We start from the raw sequence: 25,563 nt of genomic DNA, 5'->3' as shown, positions 1-25,563 counted from the left end.
TCTGCCATTCTGTAAACATGCAGTAATGACAAAATCCTGCTTATAATATGCCGTTCACAAATATTTGGGTACATTTTACAAGAGTTCAAGAGTTATATAACCAATGTAACAGAAGTTCCTCATACAATTGCAAAACAAATCTTCAAGTGATGCAAACATGAGACGTAAACTTTCCTTCTTTTGAAGCAATAAAGGTTGAATATGTTGAATCCAAACTCCTCTGCAGTACTTGTCTTTATGGTGCGATGTGCGGGAGGAGATGGGTTCAAACAGGCTCAAACAGACTCCGGTCTCCTGTAGGCTACTGGGCTAGGTCTGCCTCCAGGTTTTACACACCACTCAAAGAAAGACTTCCAGTTGAAGACCGGCTAACATTAAATACTGTTGTACAATTAATTGATTAGTCAAAATGAGTTGTTACCCTGTATGATTCATCATTTGACATGGCGCAGACTGATCGCTTGACACGCTCGGCAACGAACATGGGAACCAGACTGCTGTAATTATTTATTGTTGTTGCGACTACGATCTTGAGACTCTAGATGGTGGTGTTCTGCTCATTCTCCATATTCAACTTTTAAATTTGCTGCTGATGTACTTTGCAGAAATCCGAAAGATACATGAAAAAAAATCTATTTTCAAGACTTTAAACTAAAGTTAAAATCATGCAAAAGTTTCTAATTTGCATCACAACATCTTCACGGCATTTGCCTACCCCCGAACCTCCTCCGTCTTCCGCCTGTCTCCCTCCATCACCTCCATACCTTCGCTCACCTCGCAACCACACATCAGTAACAATCTCATTTACCGCCCCATTAATTGCTGGAATTCCAGACACTGGTGAAAGAGGTGTGTGTGTGCGTGTGTGTGTGTGTGTGTGTGTGTGTGTGTGTGTGTGTGTGTGTGTGTGTGTGTGTGTGTGTGTTGCTTTCAAGTAGCAGCAGTGTATTAAGGGATGAAGGTGAAGCACAGAAGCTACCCAGGCTATGTCACTGACAGTAAACCTCTGCCTTGTGCTGTAAAACTACTCTGTGGCCTCGCTGGGGAGAAGAAAGTCTTTTTTTACACTGATACAGCAGATATAAAACATTATTGCTCCCTATTATTTCCAAAAATGATTAAATTAATAAGGTAAAAGCCATTATTCCTCACTGATTTGCAATAGCTACAAACGAGGAGACAAAGATGAAGAGCAGAAGAGTGAGTGAACGATTTTTTTAAACTCAAAAAAGTGTTTTTCTTCAGTTTCTGTCCTCTTAAATATCTGACATTGACTACAGTGACTTGTATCTGAGCAAATTTTGTCACTAGAGAGGTGTTTTCACATTCCTCTCCAGCAGGAGTGGGATGTCTGCGTACTTCTCTGAGTTCTGAGATTCAAACGGATGCGGGCAAGCTTTAGTTGTGACGTCACTAGTACATAATCCAATTGTTGTCTAATATATGAAACACTATTCGACGGGGGAACAACTTTGACGCAACACCAGCAAAGAAACCTGAAACCTCCACTGCAGAGCAGACTGTCAGTACAGAGAGAAAACACACTACCATCATAGCTGTCAGCCACTGACAGTTAAAAGCTAACAAGCTAACAAACAACAGAAACTAATCAAAGATGCTAACTTCACTTATCATTCTGATAAGTCGACCATTTTAGCGCAAAACATATTCCTCATCTGAGTCAGGGTCTGACTGATGCCAGGTTTAAGACGCCTAAAGAATACCTTGCAGATCAAGTAAGTTGCAGATAACGTGAGCTCCACGGGCCGCAGCTCAGGCTCCGTGTCCGTCCATCCACCTGTGGAGCTCCAAGAGTTGCACCTCAGCTCCGCCCCCCAGCTGCCTCCTGTCTAAAGCTGGCTCAAACATGTAGGCCTATGGCAGAGTCTCTTACATGTTAAGTCCTACTGATGAGTCGTTTGCACAGTTTAGTTAAAACCTCAGGCCTGCTCGTAAACCTCTGCGTAGTCTCAAGCTAGTGGGGCACGTGCGGTCACAAGCAGCAGAGAGCGGGGCGAGGCCAGATGCAGAATTCCTCCATGCGGGAGAAACAGTTGATGGGCATTCAGCTCCATCTCTGAGGGTTTTTTTTACCTTCTATGCGGGAAATTCATGTTACTAAATATCAATCATATCAGAGTAGTTTTTAAGACCTTTAACACATGTCTGGAGTGGGACTTTAAAGTCAGGAGGGAGACAGAGGGAATGACATGCAGCAAAGGACTCGGGATACATGGCGCACTCTACGGGGTGAAAGTGGATCCGTCAAGAGTTTATGTTTTGTACATTCAGCTACTACAGCTGCAAAAGCAGTGCCTGTTTTTCCCACCCTATCATCTACGTACGTAGCAGCATTCAAACACCCACACAACAGAGACACTCATATATAATCACACACACAAATAGTCTTTCCATCTCTGTCTCTAAATTTTTCACTGTAAGATATACACACAGGCATTGAAAATCAGGCATAAATTCACAAAGTAGAAAAAAATAAGTAGAGTAGCACATTATCAGTAGGCTGTTAACGAAGTCAGTCCCTGCTGCAGTAATGAGTGTGCAGATTTAACTACATAAACGTCCTATTCCTCCTCAACAATGCAGGTAGGGCATGACGGCGCTCACAGTCAGACACACTACAGCTTTCTGTTACAACATTGATCCGAGCATCAGAATCCTGCTTCTCTAGTAAAAGTAAAGCAGCAAGAGTAAGTTTGCACTAAAGAAGTGCAAGATTCGCTTTGGGCTTTGGTTATATTTTTGCTAATGCTTTGAAAAGATGTGTTCTTATGCAGTGTTTTCTTTGCAACGTTTACAACGGGCGCGACTTTTCTGTAATGTAAATGTGATACAAAAAAGAAGGCTCTTTTCCCAAAACTAAATAATTGCTGGCATAAAAGGAAAGCACATAACTGCTGGAGCATCATTTACATAACACCTATCATTATATTTTTTAGAATATATAGCATTCAGTCATTTTTTTAAATGACATGCAGGCAAAAGCCTTATCTTTGCTTACTTTCTTCACAGTTCCCCACTTAGTTATAACCTCCACATCTTTCACTGAAGTTATTTTTGCCATTTTACCCTCACTTTACATACACTCACGCTCTCTACAGGCAGATGCCAGTTACATTTTCTAGAGTGCAATAACTCTAATGAGTGTCTCTGCATGCAGGGCACATCATGTGGATACTTGGCCATGAAATGAAAGCATAATTACACCAGGGAAGTGCTTTTGTCTCTTCATTTTCTCTCATCTTCACTATTCTGTGCTCCGTTGCTCTCAGGTGGCTCCGGTTCTTACGTGAATGCACTCAGGGGCAGCCTCTCTCTGTCTCTCCATCTTCCTCAGTCTCTCTCTTTCACACACACACACATACACACGTAGACTCCCAAAACTCTTTGTAACAATCATTGTCAGGGTAGGTCTAAAGAGAGTGAAATAAATTGAGAGAAAGGATCTGAGTGTATGCTAGGTCTGAGTCCTGGATAAAGGTCAAGCAGATTGATGGTTCTAAAATGCTCGGTCCAAGGACGCAAGGTTATGACATCTTATATCACCACTGTCACTACCGCCAATGCCATCAGCGTTGTCTCCATCGCTGCAAGTTTTATGTTACCTGTAAGTGGCAAGGGGTATCTGACATTCCAAGGCTTTTGCAAATTGTTCTCTCGACAGTTTGAGATGGTATTTCTCTCCCTCTCATAGGTTTTAGTTTGAGATGAATAGGGATGTTTAAGTGGTGACTCAGGACGCCGTCAAATTGTCCTTGAGTGTCATACAATAGACACAAAGCAAAGTAGAGAAGGGAGAGAATGGGAGGCGGAAAGAGATAAGAGGGAGAGGGTTAACAAAGAGGCTGTCAGAGACTGAGGTGCTTTGTCATTGTTTGGAGCATTTAATGAGTAAGAATTAAACAATGACAGCAAGTAATAACCTGAGAGCAGTGTGTGTGTGTGTGTGTGTGTGTGTGTGTGTGTGTGTGTGTGTGTGTGTGTGTGTGTGTGTGTGTGTGTGTGTGTGTGTGTGTGTGTGTGTGTGTGTGTGTGTGTGTATATCTGTCAGCGTTTGTGTACTGATACCTGAAGGTTTGCTTTAGCACTTATATTTAGGTGATGAGAAATACCTGACCAGTGATGTCAAGCACTTAACTGATACTGTATTAACTTAAGTTAAGTAAATCACAAACACTTGACAGAATACAGCAAAGATTCAGCCAAAAGAACAACAAAGGACTCACGTTAAGAGATTGATGACAATGGCTGTACCCACCTGCTTAGGATATTAATAAATTGCCATGTCCTCGATTGTATCATTAAATAGCTGGAACCAGACAAAATTCACTGAAAATAATCAGGAATAAGAGCCAGACTTTGTAGCCATGCTAGCAGCTCTTTGAGGCTGTGTTTTCTTTCTTTTTTTTTTACATGTTAAATAAATAAATTATAAAAAAATGAGGCAAAGTGGTGCTTTAAAGTTTAATGTTGGCGTATTTGCATTCCATGTTCTTTTTCAGCATGAATATACATCAAATAAGCCATCAAGATCATTTTTTTTGTTTATAACCTAATAACAGAGAAATCCCGGACAGTCGCTTACAGACATGGCTAACACTGAGTAGCTCGGGGCGGAGCAGTGAACCATCCAAAATGGCTTTTTTGAACCACTAATGTTGCTCAAAGTAGCACCAAACCTCTACAGTAGCACAATAACAGTCCCTACACATAAAACGAAGCATGTTTGCATGATGCACTGGAGTTCAGTTCAATACTATCCTCCTTGACCTGAACTCCAGTTCGGTAATTGACTTGTTTGGACTGTTAGGGACTGTTATCATGCTACAGCATATAGCACATGCTGTTGAATGCAGTATAGATACTGGGACATACTATCTGCGCTAAGGATTGCGGGTTAGAATAGCCACAAAGGTTTGCTGGCTTGCATAGTGCCAAATCTTACCGGATACAGTAGGACATCCTGGTATTTTTGGCATACTGCCTTTGACACACTATATTAGGACATACTAAATCTTTTATAGCAATAATAGTATGGCTATGTGGGTATTGGAACGCAGGATCTATAACAATGATAACACTGTTTATTAGTAGGTAGGGCTTAATTGTCAGTATCTTAGTTTAGCATGTAAGCATGATAACACATTGCTAATTAGCGCTCAACCCAAAAACGCAGCTGAGGCTGATGGGAATGTCACAAGATTGAAAGAAATGTTTTTTTACCTGATCTTGCTGCGAGAGGAAAAGTTAAGGGATCATATCACAATTCATCTTTCCGACAATGTGAATTCAAACCTATAATACGTTTCATGACAATACTAGTGCAAGAAGAAAGACCCTAGGTTGTATCCTTTAGGGACAACATACCGTATGTCCACACAGATTTTTCTAAAGCAATCATCCAATTCTTGTGAACATATTTCAGTGTGTGGATCAAAGTGGTGGACCCACACACAGCTCACCATTCATAGAGCGTGGCTGAAAGAGCGTTGCATAAAAGAGCAAAGGCAAGTTATTGGTACTTTATCATACTACCGGCTTTGATTCACACACATGGGGTAGTTAAATTAAACTAGATCATATTGAGTGGCTACTAGTAAAGTGTTTATCAGCTTAGTAGGCTTGAAGTACGAGTATTTTGGTTATATGGCTTTACTAACCATGATATAGACAAAATCCACTGAAAAATAATCTTAAACAGGAATAAGTACAGGCCTTTACAGTCATGCTAGTAGATCTGCAAGGCTAACACTAACAACTCCCCCAGTCAGTTACCACCGCAAATACAATCTAGTTCTGTAGGAAACACTGCACTTAATACATGAAGAATTTTAAGAAAATCAATTAACCATATTACACTAATTCTACCTAACCACTGTCCTAAATACTGTGCTGAAATGTTTTATATATATATATATATATATATATATATATATATATATATAGGATATATATATAGGATTTATCTATTCTATAGTCTTCTTAACAAACCCAGCCTTAACCCTGAAGTTGCTTTGCTAACCACGAATCCTGCTTCGTACAGGCCTCTGATCTGATCTGATCTGATTTATCTAGGCTTCATAATCAAGGCTCACAGTGCCTGTCAGTGTTTAATTCCACAGACACTAATACATAACAAACATGTACATCACACCCACATTTAATTTATTAATGCCATTAAGGTTTAATTCAACTGATAAAAGAATAATCTGACAATCAGCTCACTTAACCAGTTCAATGGTTTCTAACTTAATTGTACTTTTTTTTTTCAGCTCTGTCAAATATCTGGTAGAAATAGTTATCAGCAATACTATTCAAGTTTGTGAATCACCATTTTGCCTTTCAGTTGACTAAACTGTACAGTAAAGGAAAAAAAAACACAGTAACAAAAGGAAGGCTTTACGGTTTAAGCATTGCAACGTTCACAGTGAAAAGGAACAGAAGAGGCCGACCACAGCCGCTAAAAACACTTTCTTTCTGTGTGTTTTTTAAAAAAGGACCCACAAACAAAGACACGGTGTATTTACTCATTCTGGTGTCAGTGGAAACCATGGTGACACTAGTATGCCAGTAAACCATACAGGAGGTTAGCTGGCACAGTTTTGTTTAAGCCTTCAATGATATCTCTGCGGTGGGTGGAATTGTGTTCTTAGATGTCCCAAAAAGGCAACAAAGGACAATAAAATGACTAAACAAAGACAGTGCAGCATGAATCAAGCCATGTATTAAATTATTAGGTGATAATGAAAAAAATCCCATTAGCTTTGATGCTTTTGGTTTGAGCACCCTCCCTGTAGACTCCTCCTCCACTGGAGGCCCAAAGTTCTCGTAACACACTTGCATACAAAATAACTTCCGCGCCCACAGTGTCTTAATGAGCATAATCTTCCATGTTTGAATCTCACTGCCTAAATGGCTTGGCCACCCAGTTTCTCTGCTTTCCAGCTGATTCCAATTAGGTGCTCCCATTAAATAATATTGTAATGCAGTGGTTTACTGAAAAGAGAACAGGAGCGTGAGGAACAGAGCGCATCAAGGAGCTTCTCATCTCCAGAGGTTAATCTTCCATTTTCAGCCTAATTTACAGAGCACCAGGAAACATGCAGGGAGAATGCAAAACGGGGAGAAAAAAGCAGGAGGTAGTGCGATCAGCGAGGAGAATGCCTGATTAGAGCTAAAGAAAAGATAAGGGACACAGAATGAAAGAAATAGCAGAGGTCGTATAGAAATATAGAGAGGGAAACGCAAAAGGCCACAGCTCCTCGTGGATTCTAACCGGGCTGCAACGCTGCATGTAGCAGAGACATTTCATTTGCTGTCTATTTGAGTGGAAAATGACTGGTTGTGATCCAATCAGACTGCCTGTCACTGGGATCTGTGAGTGAGCGAGCGAATATGAGGAAATGTACACAGACCAGCCTTACCCGCCGCAAGCATCAATCTCCCCCATCAGATTAAACACGCTGAAATTAATCGGAACCAACTGGGCGATATGCAGATCACACCGGCATATGTAAATGATAGAGCAGCTGTCTCAAAGGTGGATGGAAACCCAGCCCTGTGGTTTTGTCCAGAAACAGCTATCGATAAGAGTCATGGGCAGTACAGATGTAGATGTCTGCACTGATTGCTGTATCATAGGATCAAATGTTCATTCTGTGTAAAACAACGGAGGATCTCTCGGGTGAAGGCATCATATAAATGTCAAATGATGCAACAATAACATTGTGAATATGTTGAAATAGGTCAAGCTGAGTGCAGTTGATCCGAGGTCTTTACGCAGCGGGGTGAGCTGCATCCGTGAGGCGACTGTGTCAGAATTTGAAAATACACCAGCACACCAACAGGACAACGCTTCCTGTCTGGATACACAGCACCCCCCAGAGGATAATCCAAGACAGGGACTCCCTTCATGTGTGCATGTGTATGTGAAGAGGATCGAAAGAGGGAATGACTGTGTGTGTGTGTGTGTGTGTGTGTGTGTGTGTGTGTGTGTACTAAGCGGTAGGCTAGGCCAAGCTGAGAGGGAGACTCAATGACTTTATACTCCTGATAATCTGGATTAAAACCCTCTGGGACAGCATTAAACACCGCCGGCTGGGCATTACACGCACAGAAACACACACACAATCTCTCTCTCTCTCTCTTTATTTCTCTCCCCTTTCGTGTGTCTTTTTTAAACACTACAGGATTTACCAAAACTGTGTGTACATTTGCATGAATCAAAATAAACCTCGACATTAAGGCTTTACATTTATCTTCTCATCTGAGTGTTTGTCGTGTATTTGTTGTTTAATCAAAAAACCCTCCAATATCCTACATCTTTTCAGAAACTTGAACACCAGTTGACAGGGATGTAAACGTAGAGCGGTGTCAGTGTTCGATGGGATGAAGGGAGGGATGTGAGGGATGGAGAGTTGGTGGGCTCTGCCATGCCTGGCCCAGCGGAGGTATTAGGTTTGATTGGATTGGGGTTGGGGATTTGTGTATTAAACTGAGATTACCATGTGATCCAACATTTCGCAGGGAAATCCACACAGCAGGGCGTGCGGAGAGAGTTTGCTGACCTCCTGTGCGTTGCCTGATTCGATTTGGCTTCTGCCCTGCCAAGCTGGGTTCTTGAATTGTGTTGAGTTTACTTTTTTATCCATTTGTATCCCATTATGTTCTCTTCCCTCCCTGTCCCTATCCACCCCAGTCTGCTCCATTATATTATACCCAATTCAGTTTAGTTCTGTTCATCCGGATCGTGTTGGTTCTAACAAACATTTCCTGATCAGAATTGTTTTTGTCAGTGCCTTCCAAAACCATTACAAAAGTAAATAGGAAATATGCTTATTTTCTGTCTTGCAGCGATAGATGATAAGATTGATGCAACTCTTGTGTGTATTGCAAATATGTCGCAAAAACCATCTTACTCTATGCAAGATAACGAATAACTGTATTGCCCAACACGCCCAACTATTCCTTTAAGGTTCTGTTACTTTAGGAACAAAGATTATTGTCATGGCTAAAAGAAACCAATGTTGCCTAAGAGGAGGAAACAGGAAGCAAAGAGCCGTCTTCGGTGTCAAAGTGCCCCATCCAACCACCGCTGCATACTTCTGTGGGCTTCTGTAGCTCTACAACAGTGCCACTATTTCCTCCTTTGCTCTAAACAGACAAGAGTCATAATTTTTATGACTGCAAGTCTTCTTTGTCACTTGGAAATAAATTATATATATATTGTTTTTGGGCCTTCACTGAAACCTGTGAGGATGATTTTCTCGGGAGGACAGTCTAATTTAGTACATTACATTCCTACATAGTAAAACAAACTAGCTAGTGAGTTAAGAGGATTTTTTTTTTTTTTCAAACTGGTATCATGGTCAAAAATTTATGTTTTGTGTTTTCTTACCTCAAGACCCATTTAGTAGCTTTTCTGGGGCTTTCTATTATATCACAAGAGCTTCATCTGCAGATGGGATTTGCTCAGTTTTCATGGAATTGCAGATTTTTTTCTTGATGAGGATCATCTGATATGATTAAAAGCTCAAGAACAGCTACTAAATGAAAAACGTGTCAAGTTAAAGTCAAGAATAAACTTTAAACCGCAGCCATTGCATTTCATTTCCCATACACATGTTTGTATGAAGCACATAATTATGATGCCATAATCTGTTTTACATGACAATCCCAAGCTGTCTGTATAAAAATTCTAAGTGAATGCATTAACAGAAGCTCAGTCGGTTCATGTTTTATACTTAGCTTTTTATATCTTTTCATTGCTTTTTCATTTTCTATATCATTGCATTACTTATTTAATATGTTCTACGTAGCGGTTTTTGCTGTTGAATCATATTGCTTTTGCTGCTGCAAACCAATTCCCCCACAGGGATCATTAAAGTTTCATTTTTTTCTCATCTTAAAACTCAAATTTAACTATGAGTCCTCACACCTTCACTGTAGATTTTCACACAGCTCCCACATTCCTTGCCTCAGATTCAGAAAGAACCACATTTGACTGCCAGAATGCATCATGAGACTGTGCACAATCTGCATGTGTACTGTTTCATTCCCTTGATCCCCTTTCCATTTCGCTCCTTTCTGTCAGTCTGTTTTGTTCTCTGACGTCCTCCTCTAATGACTCTGAAGTTGTGCGTAATCTGGTTAACCTGACCCCATTGCTATGCTGGAAGTCTCTGTCCTAATGCTTTTCAGAAATACAAATGGCAATGTGCATCTGGTGTACTAATCTGTGTGTTGTCTGAGTCCACAAGGTTACGTGCGAGCAAGAGGAGATTAGAGCTCACAATGGAAATGAAGATTCAGTGAAAGTACATGTGTGACAACTCTGTCATAAGCCAAAGACATGAATCCATAGTTTTTACAGTTGGTCAACCGTCCACCAGAATGTATCCCTCTCTCTCTCTCTCTCTCTCTCTCTCTCTCTCTCTCTCTCTCTCTCTCTCTCTCTCTCTCTCTCTCTCTCAATGCACAGAGGTAGCGGTATTGGGTCTACCGAGTGGGTCATTGATTTTATGTCAGCAATGCAAGGTCTGAAGCCCATTAGGCCAGGACTAGACAGACGGACAGATGTGCAAACATACACACAAACTCCCACACACAAAGTTAGGTCATTTTATGTTTCACCATGTGCATCCACATCAACTAGGTGGGTAAAGCATTTTTTTTTCTGCATGCATTTCCAGTTTTACATGACACCAAGTAGAGTTAAGAGATCTCCTGCATTTGCCATCTCTAGTTGGAAGTGAATTTCAACTCCTTTATCTGCAAAGATGAGTGGTGTGTGGCCAGATGTGTTCTTTGTCGCACCTGTAACCACTCCCAACAGTGATGTCACAGTGTACTGACACCCTGTAGTACACCTGTACATCACTATGGCAAGATGTGGAGTCCAGCAATAAACAAGATCTGCAGCTAATATTAAAGTGTTTTTTTAAGGCCAGGGAATGCTTAAAAATAACTAGTATTTGTACAAATTGTCTTCCTGTAATGTCCAAGCGCAATAGTGTTGGGTTGGAGCGAAGGACACGGCCCAATGGTCAAATCACAGCAGTGCACGCCAAAACCCTAATTTTCATGGCACGGGCTTGTGTCAAAAAATATTGCACTACTGTTGATTATTCAATGATTGCAGTACAGCATTGTTAAAGGATCTCAACATTGTATAACGTCCTTACTTTCTCTCTCTCTCTCTCTCTCACTCTCACTGAAGGACATTTGGTAGATTGACGGTGGTCCAGGCATTTGTTAAGAGGCTCCAGGTGGAAAGCTGTTATCAGCTGTAGGCCACAAGATTACCACCGGCAGCTTTCTGCTCCAACTTTTTCCTCCTAAACCCTCCCATTCACAAGCTGCTCCCAAGACACACACACACACACAAGCCTGCACAAGCACACAACTTCATGGACTTGCGCAGATGACGACACATTCCCACAGAACAGATTTTTTTTTCCCTTTGATGTTTTTCCACCATATTTCACACTGTCCTTTCGTCTTTTTCTATTATTTTTCTACCCCTTAGGTCAACATCTTTAAGTGTGCACAGCGATGCTTAATGTTGACTGAGAAAAAGACCACAGACTAGCACACTTTGGTCCGATTCTCTTCCACGTATTGACCCTTGGATTCAATCTGCCTTACATGTACCTGTCACTCTGCCTGATCTCAAACCGCTTATGCTGTTAAAATATTAACAAGGGGGATTCTCCGTCTTGCTCTTTGAGCAGCGCTCTGTGACAGGTCTGACACCAGAATATGAAAGGAAGTTAACACCTTTAAAGAGTTTAACAGCAGCCACAGCGAGAGTCACACCTTTCACCTCCAGGCTGCTTTTGACAGGATGGTTCAGTGCGATGGTGGAGAACTCGAGACTGCTAACACGAAAAGCATGCAAGCAATAAAACACCTGTTAAGGTTTAACTTCAGCATTTATTATGAGTTCTATTTTAAAGATTTATTCTGAAAAGCTGGTATTCTCCTGTCTGTCGAGTTAGATTATCTGTTCTCATCTTTGTCATACCTGTCACTTTGTCATAGTCGTCTTATTTGGGTTTACTGTGAGCTCACGTAATGTCAGTTCCAGCCTTAGGATGTGAAGATGGAGAGGCTTCTGGTAGTATAGCAGTATGTAAGAGCAGGTTTAGGTAGTAGAGAGAAAGCTGACAGGTTGGCAGAGACATAGAGCGGCCCTCGCAGGTTGCTAAAGGGCATAGCACAGATCCCGCAGACGATGCAAGCAAGATGGATACACAAGCTATTATGCAGGCAAAGGAGATAAAAGCAGCCAGGTTGAAAGACAAAAAGTGCTCTGAAGTCAGAGGTGCTACTATATCAAGGCGACTAGCAGTGTCAGAGGATAGACAGGTCTGCGAACAGCGATAAAATTAATGTGTATTTGTACAGGCTAAAACAGTATTTTTCATCACCAGGTTCTGTGGGTTGATTTGTTACAAGGAAAGGGTCGGGACTCAAGAAAGATGTTCAGTAGAGCGAGAAAAGGATTGCCCATTTAATCACTTGCTGCAATACTGTCAATACTGACACTCTGTCTAGCTTATTCTTCTCTCTGTCACTCTCTACCTGTGTCCCATTTAATTTACATTTAAAGCCCAAATACCTAATAACCAGTCAGCATGTCCGTCCAATTCATGGGATCTTCCAACTGTAGCCAAAAAATGCAGCCCTACTTTTCACAAGAAAAAGCACACAACTAGGGCTGCAACTAACAATTATTGTCATTGTTGATTCATCTACTGATTAGTCAATAAGTTGTTTTGTCTATAAAATGTCAGAAAATGGTGAAAAATGATGATCAGTCGAAGCCCAAGATGACATCCTAAAATGTCTTGTTATGGCCCCAAAAGGAATTCAGTTTACTATTAGAGAGGAGTAAAGAAACCAGAGTATTCACATTCAAGAAGCTGGAATCAGAGAATTTGTTTTTTTCCTTTTAAAGTTGACAACTAATCAGTTAATCTTTGCAGCTCTAGAGACAACTGCAGAATCTTGTATCCTTTATTTAACACCAGCCGTCTTGCAAGACATTGATCTGAGCGACTCTGTAAAGTCTGGTGATTTGTGCTCTAGATAAACACCAACATGACCAGAACCGTGACGGAGCTCCGTGGTGGTGTACGATATCCAGGTGAAAATTGGCAAACTGTCTATTTATTTGCCAAATGCATGACCAATAATCGAACGACATACATGTTCTAGACCATTTGAGTTTTGCCTTTGTGAACCCAAACTGGACCAGTTGGAAAACAATGCATCATCCTCGCATTGGTTCAATTCATGAACAAGACCTATAGGTGTGAACCCACCATACCAAGTCTCAGAAGTACTGTTAGAAATTCCTATTTTACAAGTTGGACAAGACATGGATTAGTTATGGTTTCTGAGAGAAAAGGGGTAGAAACCTATAATGCTATGATGACTCATCCGTAAACCATCTCCTTTTTGGGAGGCTACAACTTAGTAAGCCAATTCTGTCAAAGGAGATGGCCCCTTAAATAGGACACTGTCTCTGTCCTGCTCTCTCTCATTTGCATGCTTCCAACCCTCCACCCCTCGTTGCACCGTGGCACTTCTGGGTCAGCCTTCTATCACAAAAACAGGCAGTGGTTCAAACTTGGAGAAAGACTGAGCACAAGGAGGGAACAGACAAGAGCAAGGGGAAAAACAAAAAAAGAGAGAGAAGGGAGATGGAGCCAAACAGAGAGGGGAATGGATGAAGTAAGGAGAGGAGACATACGGACGGACACAGTCCAACAGATGGAGAGCTATAGGGACATTTGGAGGATACATGAGGCAGTTATGAACCTATTTGGTTTCTTCTACAGGAGCGCCCGAGTGTCACTAATGGCAAAGTAGGGGCTGGTAAACACATTTCTGTGACGGCACGACACTGTCGAAAAACAAATTAAACTCTCATCTTGCATTTCACACCCTCTCAACCCTTTTCTCTCCGTCTCCCTAAATTACTAATTTCTTGCCACTCGGTTTTTCATCTCTGTCGCTCTCCTCTCTCAGTATCTTCCCTGTCCATCCGTCTCTTTCAACCTATCCCAGCTTGTCGCTGTCCTTCTGTCGCTTTCTCCTAATCCATTCCTTGGCTCTACCACCTTCTCTCTCCTCTCCTTTCCACTGTGTACCCCCAAAAATGAAAAACAGGGCCATATGCGTGGGGACAGCTAGCAGAATTGCACTCCTGATGTTCATGCTGAGGCAGTAAAGCATCTCTCTGCAGACCGCGCCCACTTCAGCCTTGCCCAGGACATGGGGACAGTTGGCACTGCAGTGCAGAACAACACGGTGGCTGCTTTCTGGATGCTCGTAGTGTGATGAGACTGGGAGTGGGAGTGTAATGAAGCTTCTGGGTCCTTGTGTAGACTCGCTACCCCGTGTACAATGGCTGTCTGAGCTGCTGGTGCGGAACTGGATGAGAGGTGTGTAAGCTCTTCTTGCAGGAGAACAAAATGAGGATGGAGCTGTACATGTGTATATGTAAGAATGCATAAAGGATGACAGCCAGGATTTGTGTTCATGTGCACACACATACACAAATTGCATGTGCAATGAAAAAGAAAGAAAAAAAGTCCCCGTTACAGACCCATGAGTTGCCTTAACTTGTTCCTTTCTTGAGCAGCTATATGTGAAGTGGCGTTCAAAGTGAAATTTTGGCATAAGATGAAAGCATGAAAGGAGACGTCTCCGGAGACATCCCCTCATTTCCTCAAAGCCTTAACTTAACTTGGGTTAAAATCATTTCTAAAACACACAGCTTACCTCTCTCTGACCTTCACTTCAGGAGAGATTAACGTACATGTGTGCATGTGTCACTTCTCTTCACACTCATTGCCTGTTGTCCTTCAACATATCGATCCAGGAGTTACGTCTTCTTTGGTCCTTTCCTTCAAAAGACATCAGAGTACAAGAGCCTAATTTGTTTGACACTAACTAAAGCCCTAGTAATGTATCTCCTGACCCTTGCAGTATTAAAGGATGATTTAGTGTGTAACATCACACTGCTTTCAAGGTATTTTGGAGGCTAATCTACCATGCTTGTAGGGTACTGGTGCTAAAGAGTGCACTGTGCGACACAATGCAACAGTGGCAGCCAGTACAAACATGATGACAATAGAAGAATCTAAAAAGTCCTTATATGTAGTTCTAGCATATAGATATATATATAGAGATATTAAGGAAAACTTTCACAGCGACTAAGAGCAAGAAATAGATAAGAACTGTTTATTCTATTTTTTATCTGTGTGAGGTGTGGTTTGCTCTGTCACCAACGACGATGGTCTATTTTAAAAAGACAAAATGAGTAGGGTTTTTTTTTAGGATTGGTATGGATGCTGTTAACAGGATTTTTCTGTGTTTTTATGTTGTTTTTTTTGTATTTTCACTATGATCAACTGCTAGTTCTAGGAAATGTTGGGCTCCAGATTTTTCTCTCAAAACTATACAGTGAGGATCTGCGGCAGAAGGTAGTGAACAGATGGAACCAGATTTTGAAGTTGGATGTTTCTCAGCATAGCTTGAATCTCATATACTACTTTTGATGCCCGTCTTACCAGAATATGCTAAAGCACACACAAGTTGTTCCACAAGTTGTTCAGGAGTAAGATAACATTGAGTTGTCAGACTTATAAAATGGAGAGTTATGTGACCTACAATGATTTCACCCCATCTTTAAATGTGGGTAGACTGCAAGTGAAATATGCACATCTTACATGCTTGGATGACGCATCCCGCATCCTAATGTGACATAAAGCTCCATGTTATTGTAAAGGAAATCGGGTTCCCAAGCCACAACTGTCCTTCTGTACTCCTTGTACATGAAAATACAGCTCAAGTGCTCTATGAGGCCTTGTTTTGACACCACATTACACTAATGCTGACAGTGTGACACAGCTGCTATTAGCTCTTCATCCAATCTCCCTTTCCCTCCTCCACCCATCACACCCCACATGCATTTGGTTATCAGGAAAGGTGTCAGGGGAATGTGCTTAACACTTACAGTGAGTGGTGTGTGTGTGTGTGTGTGTGTGTGTGTGTGTGTGTGTGTGTGTGTGTGTGTGTGTGTGTGTGTGTGTGTGTGTGTGTGTGTGGCTGTATTTAGCGAGGTGACACTTTGGATCGACCATGCGCTACTACTGATGCCGGAGTGTGAGGGGTTGAATGGGTCACTAAGTCACTAACTACTGCTGAGAGAAAGCCAGTAGGGGGTTGCTGATGTTTACAGGGGCCCGCACTAACACCTATACAGAGCTGAAGGTGTGCATGTGTGTATGAGCCGGTGTATGTGTGCTAACCTCTTTTTGGACTTTAGTTCTTCTGAGGAACATTAGTAACAGACCAGAACACTCCCATCTGCCACTGCTCCGTCCTTCGATCTGCTTCACATCCTTTTTTTTTCTTTTCCCTGTTTAATCATCTCTGAGCTCCTTCTTCTCCACTCCTTCGCTTTATCAGTTTCTAATCAGTGGCTCCTATTTTGTTTTGTTTTTTGCTTTCACAGTCTCTTTTCCCTCTTTTCAAAGAGGTTCAGCCTCTTCTTTGTGGCTCCATTTCATCTTCCCCTCATTCTGTCACTCTCACCACCTGTTCTTCACAAGGTTTATCCATGTACTACATACCTCCCGGTGTGCCACCGTCATCCTTGACACCTCACGCACACTGCAATACCTTCATTTATGTTTGCATTTTAAACTTTGATATTGAATGATATATAACCAAAATGCAACCACTAGTGAAAGCTCTCTGTCTGCTCGCTGTCTCTGCCTGACTTTCTGATTAAATAGTTCTCCCTGTGCCTTTCTCTTTCCCTTCCCTTTCAGTAACACACACACAGACACACACACACACACACACACACACACACACACACACACACACACACACACACACCGCCTCCAATGTGGTGAATAGTAAAACTGAACACAATAAACGTTATCACAACAGCCACTGAATTCAGAGAGATAAGAAATTCATTAGGCGCCAGCTTGCTAATGACGTGCAAAGAGATGAAATTATGGCAAGGACAAAAAGGATGTAAGAGACGGGAGTAGGGGAGGACAAAGGGGAGGAGGTAAAACGAAGAAGGATGTGCGGGAGAAAATGTTTCCCAGGATGGTACACCGTATCATGATGTGCCAGCTCGACTGGCTTGTGACCTCTGTAAGTCAAAGAATTAAACGAGGTCTCATTCGTATGACGACCGCCACTTGCTTTTCTTTTTTTTCCCTTATTCCCAGTTTGTGTTTCTTTCTCTCTTCCTCCCTCCCTATCTGCGTGATATTACTCATATACACCACAGGGAAAACCGAGGTTGAAAGTAGAAGCACTCGTGCTCGCATTCTCTTACTCGGCTTACTGCTCACTTGCCACTCAAGGTCACTATAAGCGCAGGCCTCCATTAACTAATAATGGAAGATCATAACCTTCTTCATGGTGCAACGTGGGCAAAGGGAAGGTGAGAGAAGAACTGGATTTTTTCATGTAGAGGACTAGTATCCACCTGCATTTAGGTCCATCTGTAGCACATCAAAAACAAAGACCATAATCCCAATGTCAGTGCCTCAGCATGCTTAACATTACCTCTAACACACACACACACACACACACACACACACACACACACACACACACACACACACACACACATACACGCACAACCACCATCTGGAACCCATCCTGCCCCATGTCATACCCCCCTCTGCCCGATACTGGATTACGCCCACAGTATTTACATCTTGAAAATCCAGCCGGCGGCCTCTGATAGGGGCCATCTGTAATCTGAAGGTCATATTTGCAGTGCCCATTTGCATGTGCGTGTGTGTGCATGCTCTCATGTGTGTATCAGCCTGTAATTTGTTCATGCTCAGCGCAGGGACAGTATCAGCATCCGCAACATCTGTTCAACACAGGGCCTACACAGCAGAACTGAGCGCATCATCTGCACCGCGCAGCAAAGGGATGAAGTAGTCGCACTCGCACATATTGCATGCATGAAATTGTGTTTTTCAGGTTTTTTAATGCCTCTTATATAGTCATGCTTTCCATGTTTTTCATTCTGTGAAGGTTCTGTAGTTAATGTTACTATTGTTATTTCTGTGTAATAGGACGTCTACAGAGTGTAATGACCATTGAGGCAAATTTGTTATTTGGGCTATTAAGAAGCGCTTCAAAGCTTTAGTTAGGAACTTTCTGTAAAAAAAAAAAAAAAAAAGTTTTTCTTTTTACCTTTTCTGAAACACGCAGTTGATTTTCCTTCCCGTTGTTTCATCTGTGTAGCCTTGGGCCGAAAATCTGATCGTAGATCTGTTTCTTATTACAGCTTTGGTACTTTAGTGCATGTGGATATCATATCGCTTTAAACATGTGGTATTGAAAAAGTATTGATACTTGACTGTGTTGAGTGTTGTTGACAATTATAAGTTAAAGTTTTGACATAGCTTTGTGATGCCTCTCCAGCTCTGGGAAGTGTAGTTGGGAGACCTCCGGTTACTTTAGCTTGGCTCGTTTAACTGGTACTGTAACTAGCTTAGCACTGTCCGGACAACTCTATGCATAAGTTGGAAGGTGGTAGATAGTAGCATTGCACACTACAAAACACTTTATTCTCTTCTGCCAGCAATAGACATATCACGCGGCCTTTCCGTAATGGATATTACACTGCAGCTAGAGCTATTCTTGACACTTTATAGCTGACCATTGCAACTTAACCACCTCTGAATGCATGCACTTCTCTGTCACTGCAGCATGTGCAGGTAACCGGACTTCATTCTACACTCACAGGAGAGTCTACTTCCCATAACAGACCTGTCACATACCCATAAGAACACCTGCCTTAAAGGTGAAGGCACAGCAGGAGGAGTGCGGAGTCAGAGAAGCGCCCCTATAATGAAAATAACTTGGATGGTAGCAGACTTTTTGTGTACTATAAATGTGCATTTAAAGCCCTTTAAAGACGGGATTAGTTTTACAAGGGGATTTGGGGTAAGGTCATTTTTACTAGAGGTTTTAATCTTGTGCGAATTGGCCATTTATATTACAGACGTCCTGAGGTAAGACTATTTTACCCCCAGGTCCCAACATTAAACTAGTAAAGTAAAGTAAGTGTTGTACGCATCTGTGTGTAGTCAGCCGGGATCAAATCATCTCCCTTCCACCCAGAGAGAGGCAGAGGAAAGGCACTGAGGCTGAATATTGTAGTTTGAATGCCCCGGCATTTCTTGCCAACGATGACAACAGCTCAAGTGGGATCCACGCAGAGAAGGAAAATTGAAATGAATTTACAGCTCACCCGTTGGGGGATGGATGTGCCGAGGATGAAGTGATGATCATCTCTGTTCTCTGTTAAAATGAAATATGATGGCGAGGGAGCTCAGTGCCATTTCCTGCCTGGCACAGGAAGCGCCCATCTGGAGCTGAGTGCTGTCTGTCCTCTGTTGTTGTGTTGCATGGCGTTGTAATAGCTCTTGTCACTGCTGTATCTGTTCTCAATGCTGTTATTATTTCTGAAGCATCACACAGGTCAGCTGAGGAAAGAAACGAGATTCACGTTTTAAGATGTTGTGTTGTGGATCACTGAGGAGAGCACTGGTAAAAAGGCCAATGAATGACTTTATTATTTGAAGGGGGGGGGGGGGTAGAAGCAGTGGCAGTGGCAGTGGAGGGGGAGTATGTAGGAGGAAGAGCAGTGAGACGCATGCTGGCAGCTGCCCGTACGACTGTCACATCCCACCGCCCGCCACAAAAGCAGAAGGAAGCCACTCGTCATCACCGTGACAACCAACGCATGACGAGAGGAGGGAGGAAAGTTATCCATCAAAGAATGATGCAGGGATGACTGCACTCCTTCGTCTCTCTGCTCTCTCACAGGCAATCATATTTCATTTGGGTCATCAGGAACAAGAGGATATCTCTGACTGAATCTCTTTCTCCACTCAACAACATAATAATGTATTTTCCTCTGTAACAAAGTTACTGTAACGCCCCCTACCCCCAATAGGGATAATCTTCAGAACACAAACGGAAAGCACAAGAGGAGGGAAACAGCAATTCAAGTGTGAACTAAAAAAAAAAAACACCCCAGAGCCAGAGACTGTCACACTGAAGGCAAGTGTGTGTGATTGTGCTAACAGGGAAAAAGCATGAATTAGTTTGAAGGACCAGAAAATGGTCTTTTCATATATATATTTTTAATATAATTTAAAACCGAAGAAGCTGATTGGGATCAAGATTTGAATAACCTACTGCATGCTGTGGTGCCAAAATCCAAATACACTCAATGTTTCTGCTATTAAATGTCAATTTACAATTATTAGTACGCTGTAAAACCTGCCGGATGGATTTCTCCTTGGTTACACAGTTAATAGAAGTGTGACCTTCAGTCAACCACACCTAGCAGCTAAAATTGTAGATGTAAGGTTGGGGGAAAGTCTCAAAGGAAGGCCACTGTACTGTACGCTCTGATGCATCAAAAAATGCAAAGGGCTGGAAACTGAGTGTTGAGCACCACCCAGTGGTTCACCATGTGTTTAGCTAACACTGAGAAGAAACACACAGGCCCTTGTACTTTTTAAAACTTACACCAGTTTCTTTCTTCATCTTTTGATGATGAAAAAAAGAATGAAGAGTGAAATTTCAATCTCAAAAGGGTCCCAATGTGTGTGTTACTGTTTCTATCTGTCTATACATATATATTGTTTTGTATAGTTGCACTGTCGTTATTTGCGGCTCTGTGTGCCCTGAATTGCCCCCCGGGGACAAATAAAGTTTTTTGAATTGAATTGAATTGAATTGAATTGATTGGCTATATTTGTCGATTACAATGTGTCACTGACAACATGGAAACAATGTGATAATGTGAACGAGGTCGCTCATTTCCAGCTCGCTGTCTGGCTGCCTCAACTTTACTGTTTTTGTTGCTTTGGTGTCAGTAGCCCTCTCACAAAGTCATTTTCAGCAAAAAAATAAATAAATAAAACTCTGAAAACTCACTGTACACTACATGCTCAGCACCACACGACAGACGGACACAGCTGACGTTAGCCGCACTAGCCGGGGGAACATCAAAGACACAAAAACAGAGCTTGAAGAGAGCAAATATTGGACTTTCATTCATCAGGTGACCAAAAACACACTCCAGGGTAAATGCTAATATTGCTCTGTAACTATTTGCTAAAAAAAAAGGTAATATGAAGGAGGTGATGATAAGTTAATGTAGGCCTAGTGTTCACAGCTGCCCCCAAGAGGCTGAAATAAGTTACTGCATATTTTGAAAAAAAAACAAGAAACTATGGGTGAGTTTAAGGCCAGAGATCTTCAACAGGGGGTCCTCAGAGTGACTGCAGGGGGTCCGCCAAATTGTTAGAGAATCTTTCCAACGTCTTTTTTTTTTTTGTCTGTCTGTTTTGTTTTGTTGTGTTTGTTTGTTTCCCAAAATATGTCTGGTAACGTATTATTAGCAAAGACACATTTGTTTTCATATCACTGCTGTTTATTTTGAGCTATTAATGTTGTCACACCAATGAAAATGTACATGCTGCATTTTTTTCTGTAATGCTGAATTGCTGGATTGTGCCCTCCCCAGTTAATGACAGAACATTTCCATTCCTTATTCTTTTTATTTTCTCTTTACACCCAGGGGTGCACAACAGCCTGGTGTTACTATAAATGGTAATGCAGCATATTTATTGATTTTGTTTGATATTATTTATCAAAGTTAAACCGTCATATAATGACTGTTTGAACTGCTTACTTCAGACGAAAAACCATTCCTCTTTCACTATTTTCCGCTCCACATTTCCCAATTTTCACCACTCTCCGGGAATTCACACTGTTAATTATCTGGTCCCAAATCAGCTTCTTCAGTCACTTGGCGAAAGCTGCTCCCTAGAGATCAATAAAGAAAATATTCAGAGGTAGTCGATAAACATGAATTATGTTATTTGTGCAAGTCGATAAAAACAAACATGTCCAACAATATTACACATGTGTACAGTATATGCACATGCGCACATCATATAAACTTCATCCAATTATGCTTCTGTCATCTATCCGCAGGAGGGCCTCAGTGGTGTCTGGAGTGCAAACCAACAGGCATGACTATAGCCAGAGGTACAGACAGAATAAGGAATGAGTAATGAATAATTGAAGAATAATGACAGTGGAAAACACACACATGCATTCACACTCATATGCACACACAAGGGCAGACATAGATAATTATACTGTGTCATCATCTATCTTTCTCTCAGAGAGAGAGCGAAAGAGAGGTTCCTCTGTCCCCTCTGGTGTACATAACTTCAATAAGTGGAAGTCACAGATGGGCGCAGGGTATGCGGAGAAACACTAACACCGTACTTCAGGACATAGGGGTGCATATGATCAGTGAGAATCTGCTGTTTTGACTGGTCAGATATTTAAAAGTTATTTTTAATAGGTCATCCTCTAAAAATATCACAATTACCCCAAACAATAAACATGCATATCATGTAGTGGGAGCACATCACTGATATGCTCCCACTACATAAGCCCTCTAGATCACTAAGATCTTCTGAGACCAAACTGTTAGTGGTTCGCAGAGTAAACTCAAATCAAGGGAAAGCATCTTTCAGTCATTATGCAACAAACGGCTGGAATAAACTTCCTGAAGATGTGAGACTTTCACCCACTCTGACCACTTTTAAAACTAGACTGAAAACTTTTATGTTCACCTTAGCTCTCTGCTAAATCTTTGCACTTTTAACGTCCGCACTGTTTTGATTATTGTCTATGTTTTTATTCTCTTTGTCTTTCTGTAATGCATTTTAATTCATGACATGTTGTGCTGTGAAGCACTTTGAGTCTGCCTTGTGTATGAAAAGTGCTATACAAATAAACTTGCCTTGCCTTGCCTTGCCTTTATGCTGCTCCAAAAACAATAAAGTTTAAATGCCTTTTAGCAACGTGACTGTTTTTTTAGAGAACTTCAGTGTCCATTACTTCATCATGTCTATTGCAAATTTCCCAATGGCCATGTGGAAATGAAACAAAGTTGTTGTTGATGTTGTTGATTTACATATAGTGCATGGAAACATAGAGAGACATACTTCTAATGTTGATTCTGATTTGTGCTGTTTGAGTCACGACAAAGAAGAGTCGTTTAAACTGAAGGTCCCAAAATATGCTCAATATTTTCAGGTTTATGTCCTACTCCTCTCTCTCTCTCAACTTGTTTCCTGTAAAACAAAATGTAAAGGGGACATATGGGGCTCATTTTCCAGTTTATATTTGTATGTTAGTTTTCAACTAGAATATGTTTACATGCTTTAATGTCCTACTGTCTGAATTATTGTACAGCTGGCCTAAACTCAAAGAAAACCAATGATGATTCCTAACTTTGGTTGGTTCTGGTTGAAGATTACACAATAATAGATGTACAAAACACATGATTAAGTAGTGAGTTAATGCAAGAATTGATGCCTCGTCACTCCTGTTGCTCACCATTAAGAAATTACAGTGTTAATTATTGACAGTGCATCCACTGAAGTACTGCGCTTAGGTAAACAATTTAGAGGAAGTTTGCTCAAACTATTTCGTCTTGTGCTACTTCACGTTTGACACATTTCGATCATAATGCTTCAGTACTTGCATCATTCGGATTCATAATGGAGACTTCTAGTATTGCTACATCTTCATGTGAAAAAAGTTTTGAATGCGTCTTTCACTTCTTGGTGTCGGGATGCGGTTCCCTGTCTCCCTAGGACGGTTTTGTCCTGCAGTGAGAAACGGCAGCTGTTGCTTTGTTTAAGCAACAGTGTTATGAAGCAAGAGAAACCACTTCCTGCATCTCAGGGACAGAACTTGAAGGTCAAACTTCGTTCATGCGCCATATGCCAAAATGATGTGTGTTATAACTTACATAGATAGTTATAGATTATCAGCGTGAGTATTCAAGAAGTCAGGATTTAAATCGAGGCACCACTCTTATTGTTTTGGGGTTTTTTTGGTGTTAAAACTTGAGGATAATCAGAGATAGAATTACACACAACTTCTGGTGATGTTTTGGTTGAGGTTCACCATGGAGCGGTGATGGTTATGATTTGGGTCAGCCCCCAGAAAATAAACATTGCCCTTACAAGTGATGAAAAGGGAGTAGTTAGTTAGTGTGAGCATAAGAGGAACACCAATAGTGGAATTAGATACAGCTAAAGCACGAATTAGGAACTTTCAAACCGTCCGTTGGTCTTTAATTTCTGTGCTTGTTGCAGAACCATATTGCCGCTCGCTTCTCCTGACCCGCTCTGACAGCCAGTGAGCGCTTGCCTCAGGTGAGAGGTCTGGTGTCAAACTGTCCAACAGCAACAATCTTGGCTGTCATCACAGTGAGCCTGAAGGTGACCACTGGTGCAGATATGACATATTTAAAACCAAGTGTGTTGAGAGTCTGATAGACTTGCCTGCGAGCTCTGAAATTTAAAAATCCATTAAAAGTTCTGTGGAGTCTGGTTAACTGTTTTTGCTGCAGGTCATAAAGTGATTGACAGAGTTTCTTTTTTTTTTAAACTGAAGGCTTTCATGGGTGAGATAAGGTTTAATTATGATTCTATTTGTGCCTTTGTATTTGTGTTATTCTTATACTTTGCTTTGATTAATCTAGGTTCTATGCATTTATGTAGGTCTCCGTAGCTTTTCCTTTTCTTATTTCGACACGGTTCTGCCTCCTGTGCATCTTGCCTTTTAATACCACACCAAGATTTCCAATTACAAGATATAGAAGGTGAACACATTGCATGCTTCTGTTTGCCTTATATGCCTATATCAACTCGGGGAATGTAATTAAATATTTCTGCATAGTTGTTGTGTTGACTATTTGGAAAAGGAACTTTAAACTTCCTTTTCTTTCCGTTTGCCAGTCTCCAACTTCCTCCATTCTCTCATGTGCTTTGATCATAACATTTGATCCATTCTTGTACCTGTTTGCCTGAAGTGAGTGTGGCATTTCTTTTGGTTCATCCTCATCTCAAAACAACATGCTGCTCAGCTTTTTTCTCCCGTTCTTTTTGCGTGACAGCACAGGTAAGGACATTTGTACTATTGAATGAAATAACAAAATCCAGAGTATGGGTTTCAAATGTACTGTCAACATTTGTTTGTGCTTCTTGTAGCCTTTACAGTGAGTTTCCCGTATACAACAAGGACTCCAACTACTACTACTACTTATACATATGATTCTTCTACAGAAATATCTACTACAGTGAAAGAAGGTAAAGCAGAATGTGATTCTTTAATAACTCCAATCAAATTAATCCACAGACCTTTACAAAGTTGTAAACATAAACATTTTAAATGTGTCCAAGTTTGATTCCTGTTGCAGTGAATGTGAATGACGTCAGACAGGAAGTTAACCATGACCAAGGCTGTTGCCTAGCAATGGATCTCCATTGAAAAGGTCTATTTAAAAACAGAGTTTAATTTAAATTGTTCTTTAAATTATATTAACTTACGATGCTATAGGTTTATGTTATGGCCACCAGTTTTTTT

The 25,563-nt window shown here is 41.2% G+C and overlaps 1 protein-coding gene across 1 annotated transcript in view; it reads left to right on the top strand.

The window, feature by feature from the left end:
• LOC310954887 (uncharacterized protein) overlaps window positions 1-25,563 on the top strand; it is a gene marked incomplete at both ends in the record, with an annotated part of 62,586 nt that overhangs the window by 33,784 nt on the left and 3,239 nt on the right. The window contains 2 exons of the mRNA XM_083924575.1: window positions 25,010-25,098; window positions 25,188-25,286. Coding sequence (XP_083780701.1) covers window positions 25,010-25,098; window positions 25,188-25,286 — 188 coding nt within the window. The remainder of the gene's footprint in view (window positions 1-25,009; window positions 25,099-25,187; window positions 25,287-25,563) is intronic.

Source organism: Echiichthys vipera (assembly GCF_963691815.1).
Source record: "Echiichthys vipera genome assembly, chromosome: 12".
Classification (NCBI taxonomy): Eukaryota; Metazoa; Chordata; class Actinopteri; order Perciformes; family Trachinidae; genus Echiichthys; species Echiichthys vipera.
Note: the sequence above shows the minus strand (reverse complement) of the source record. Positions and strands in the feature narration are given on the sequence as shown.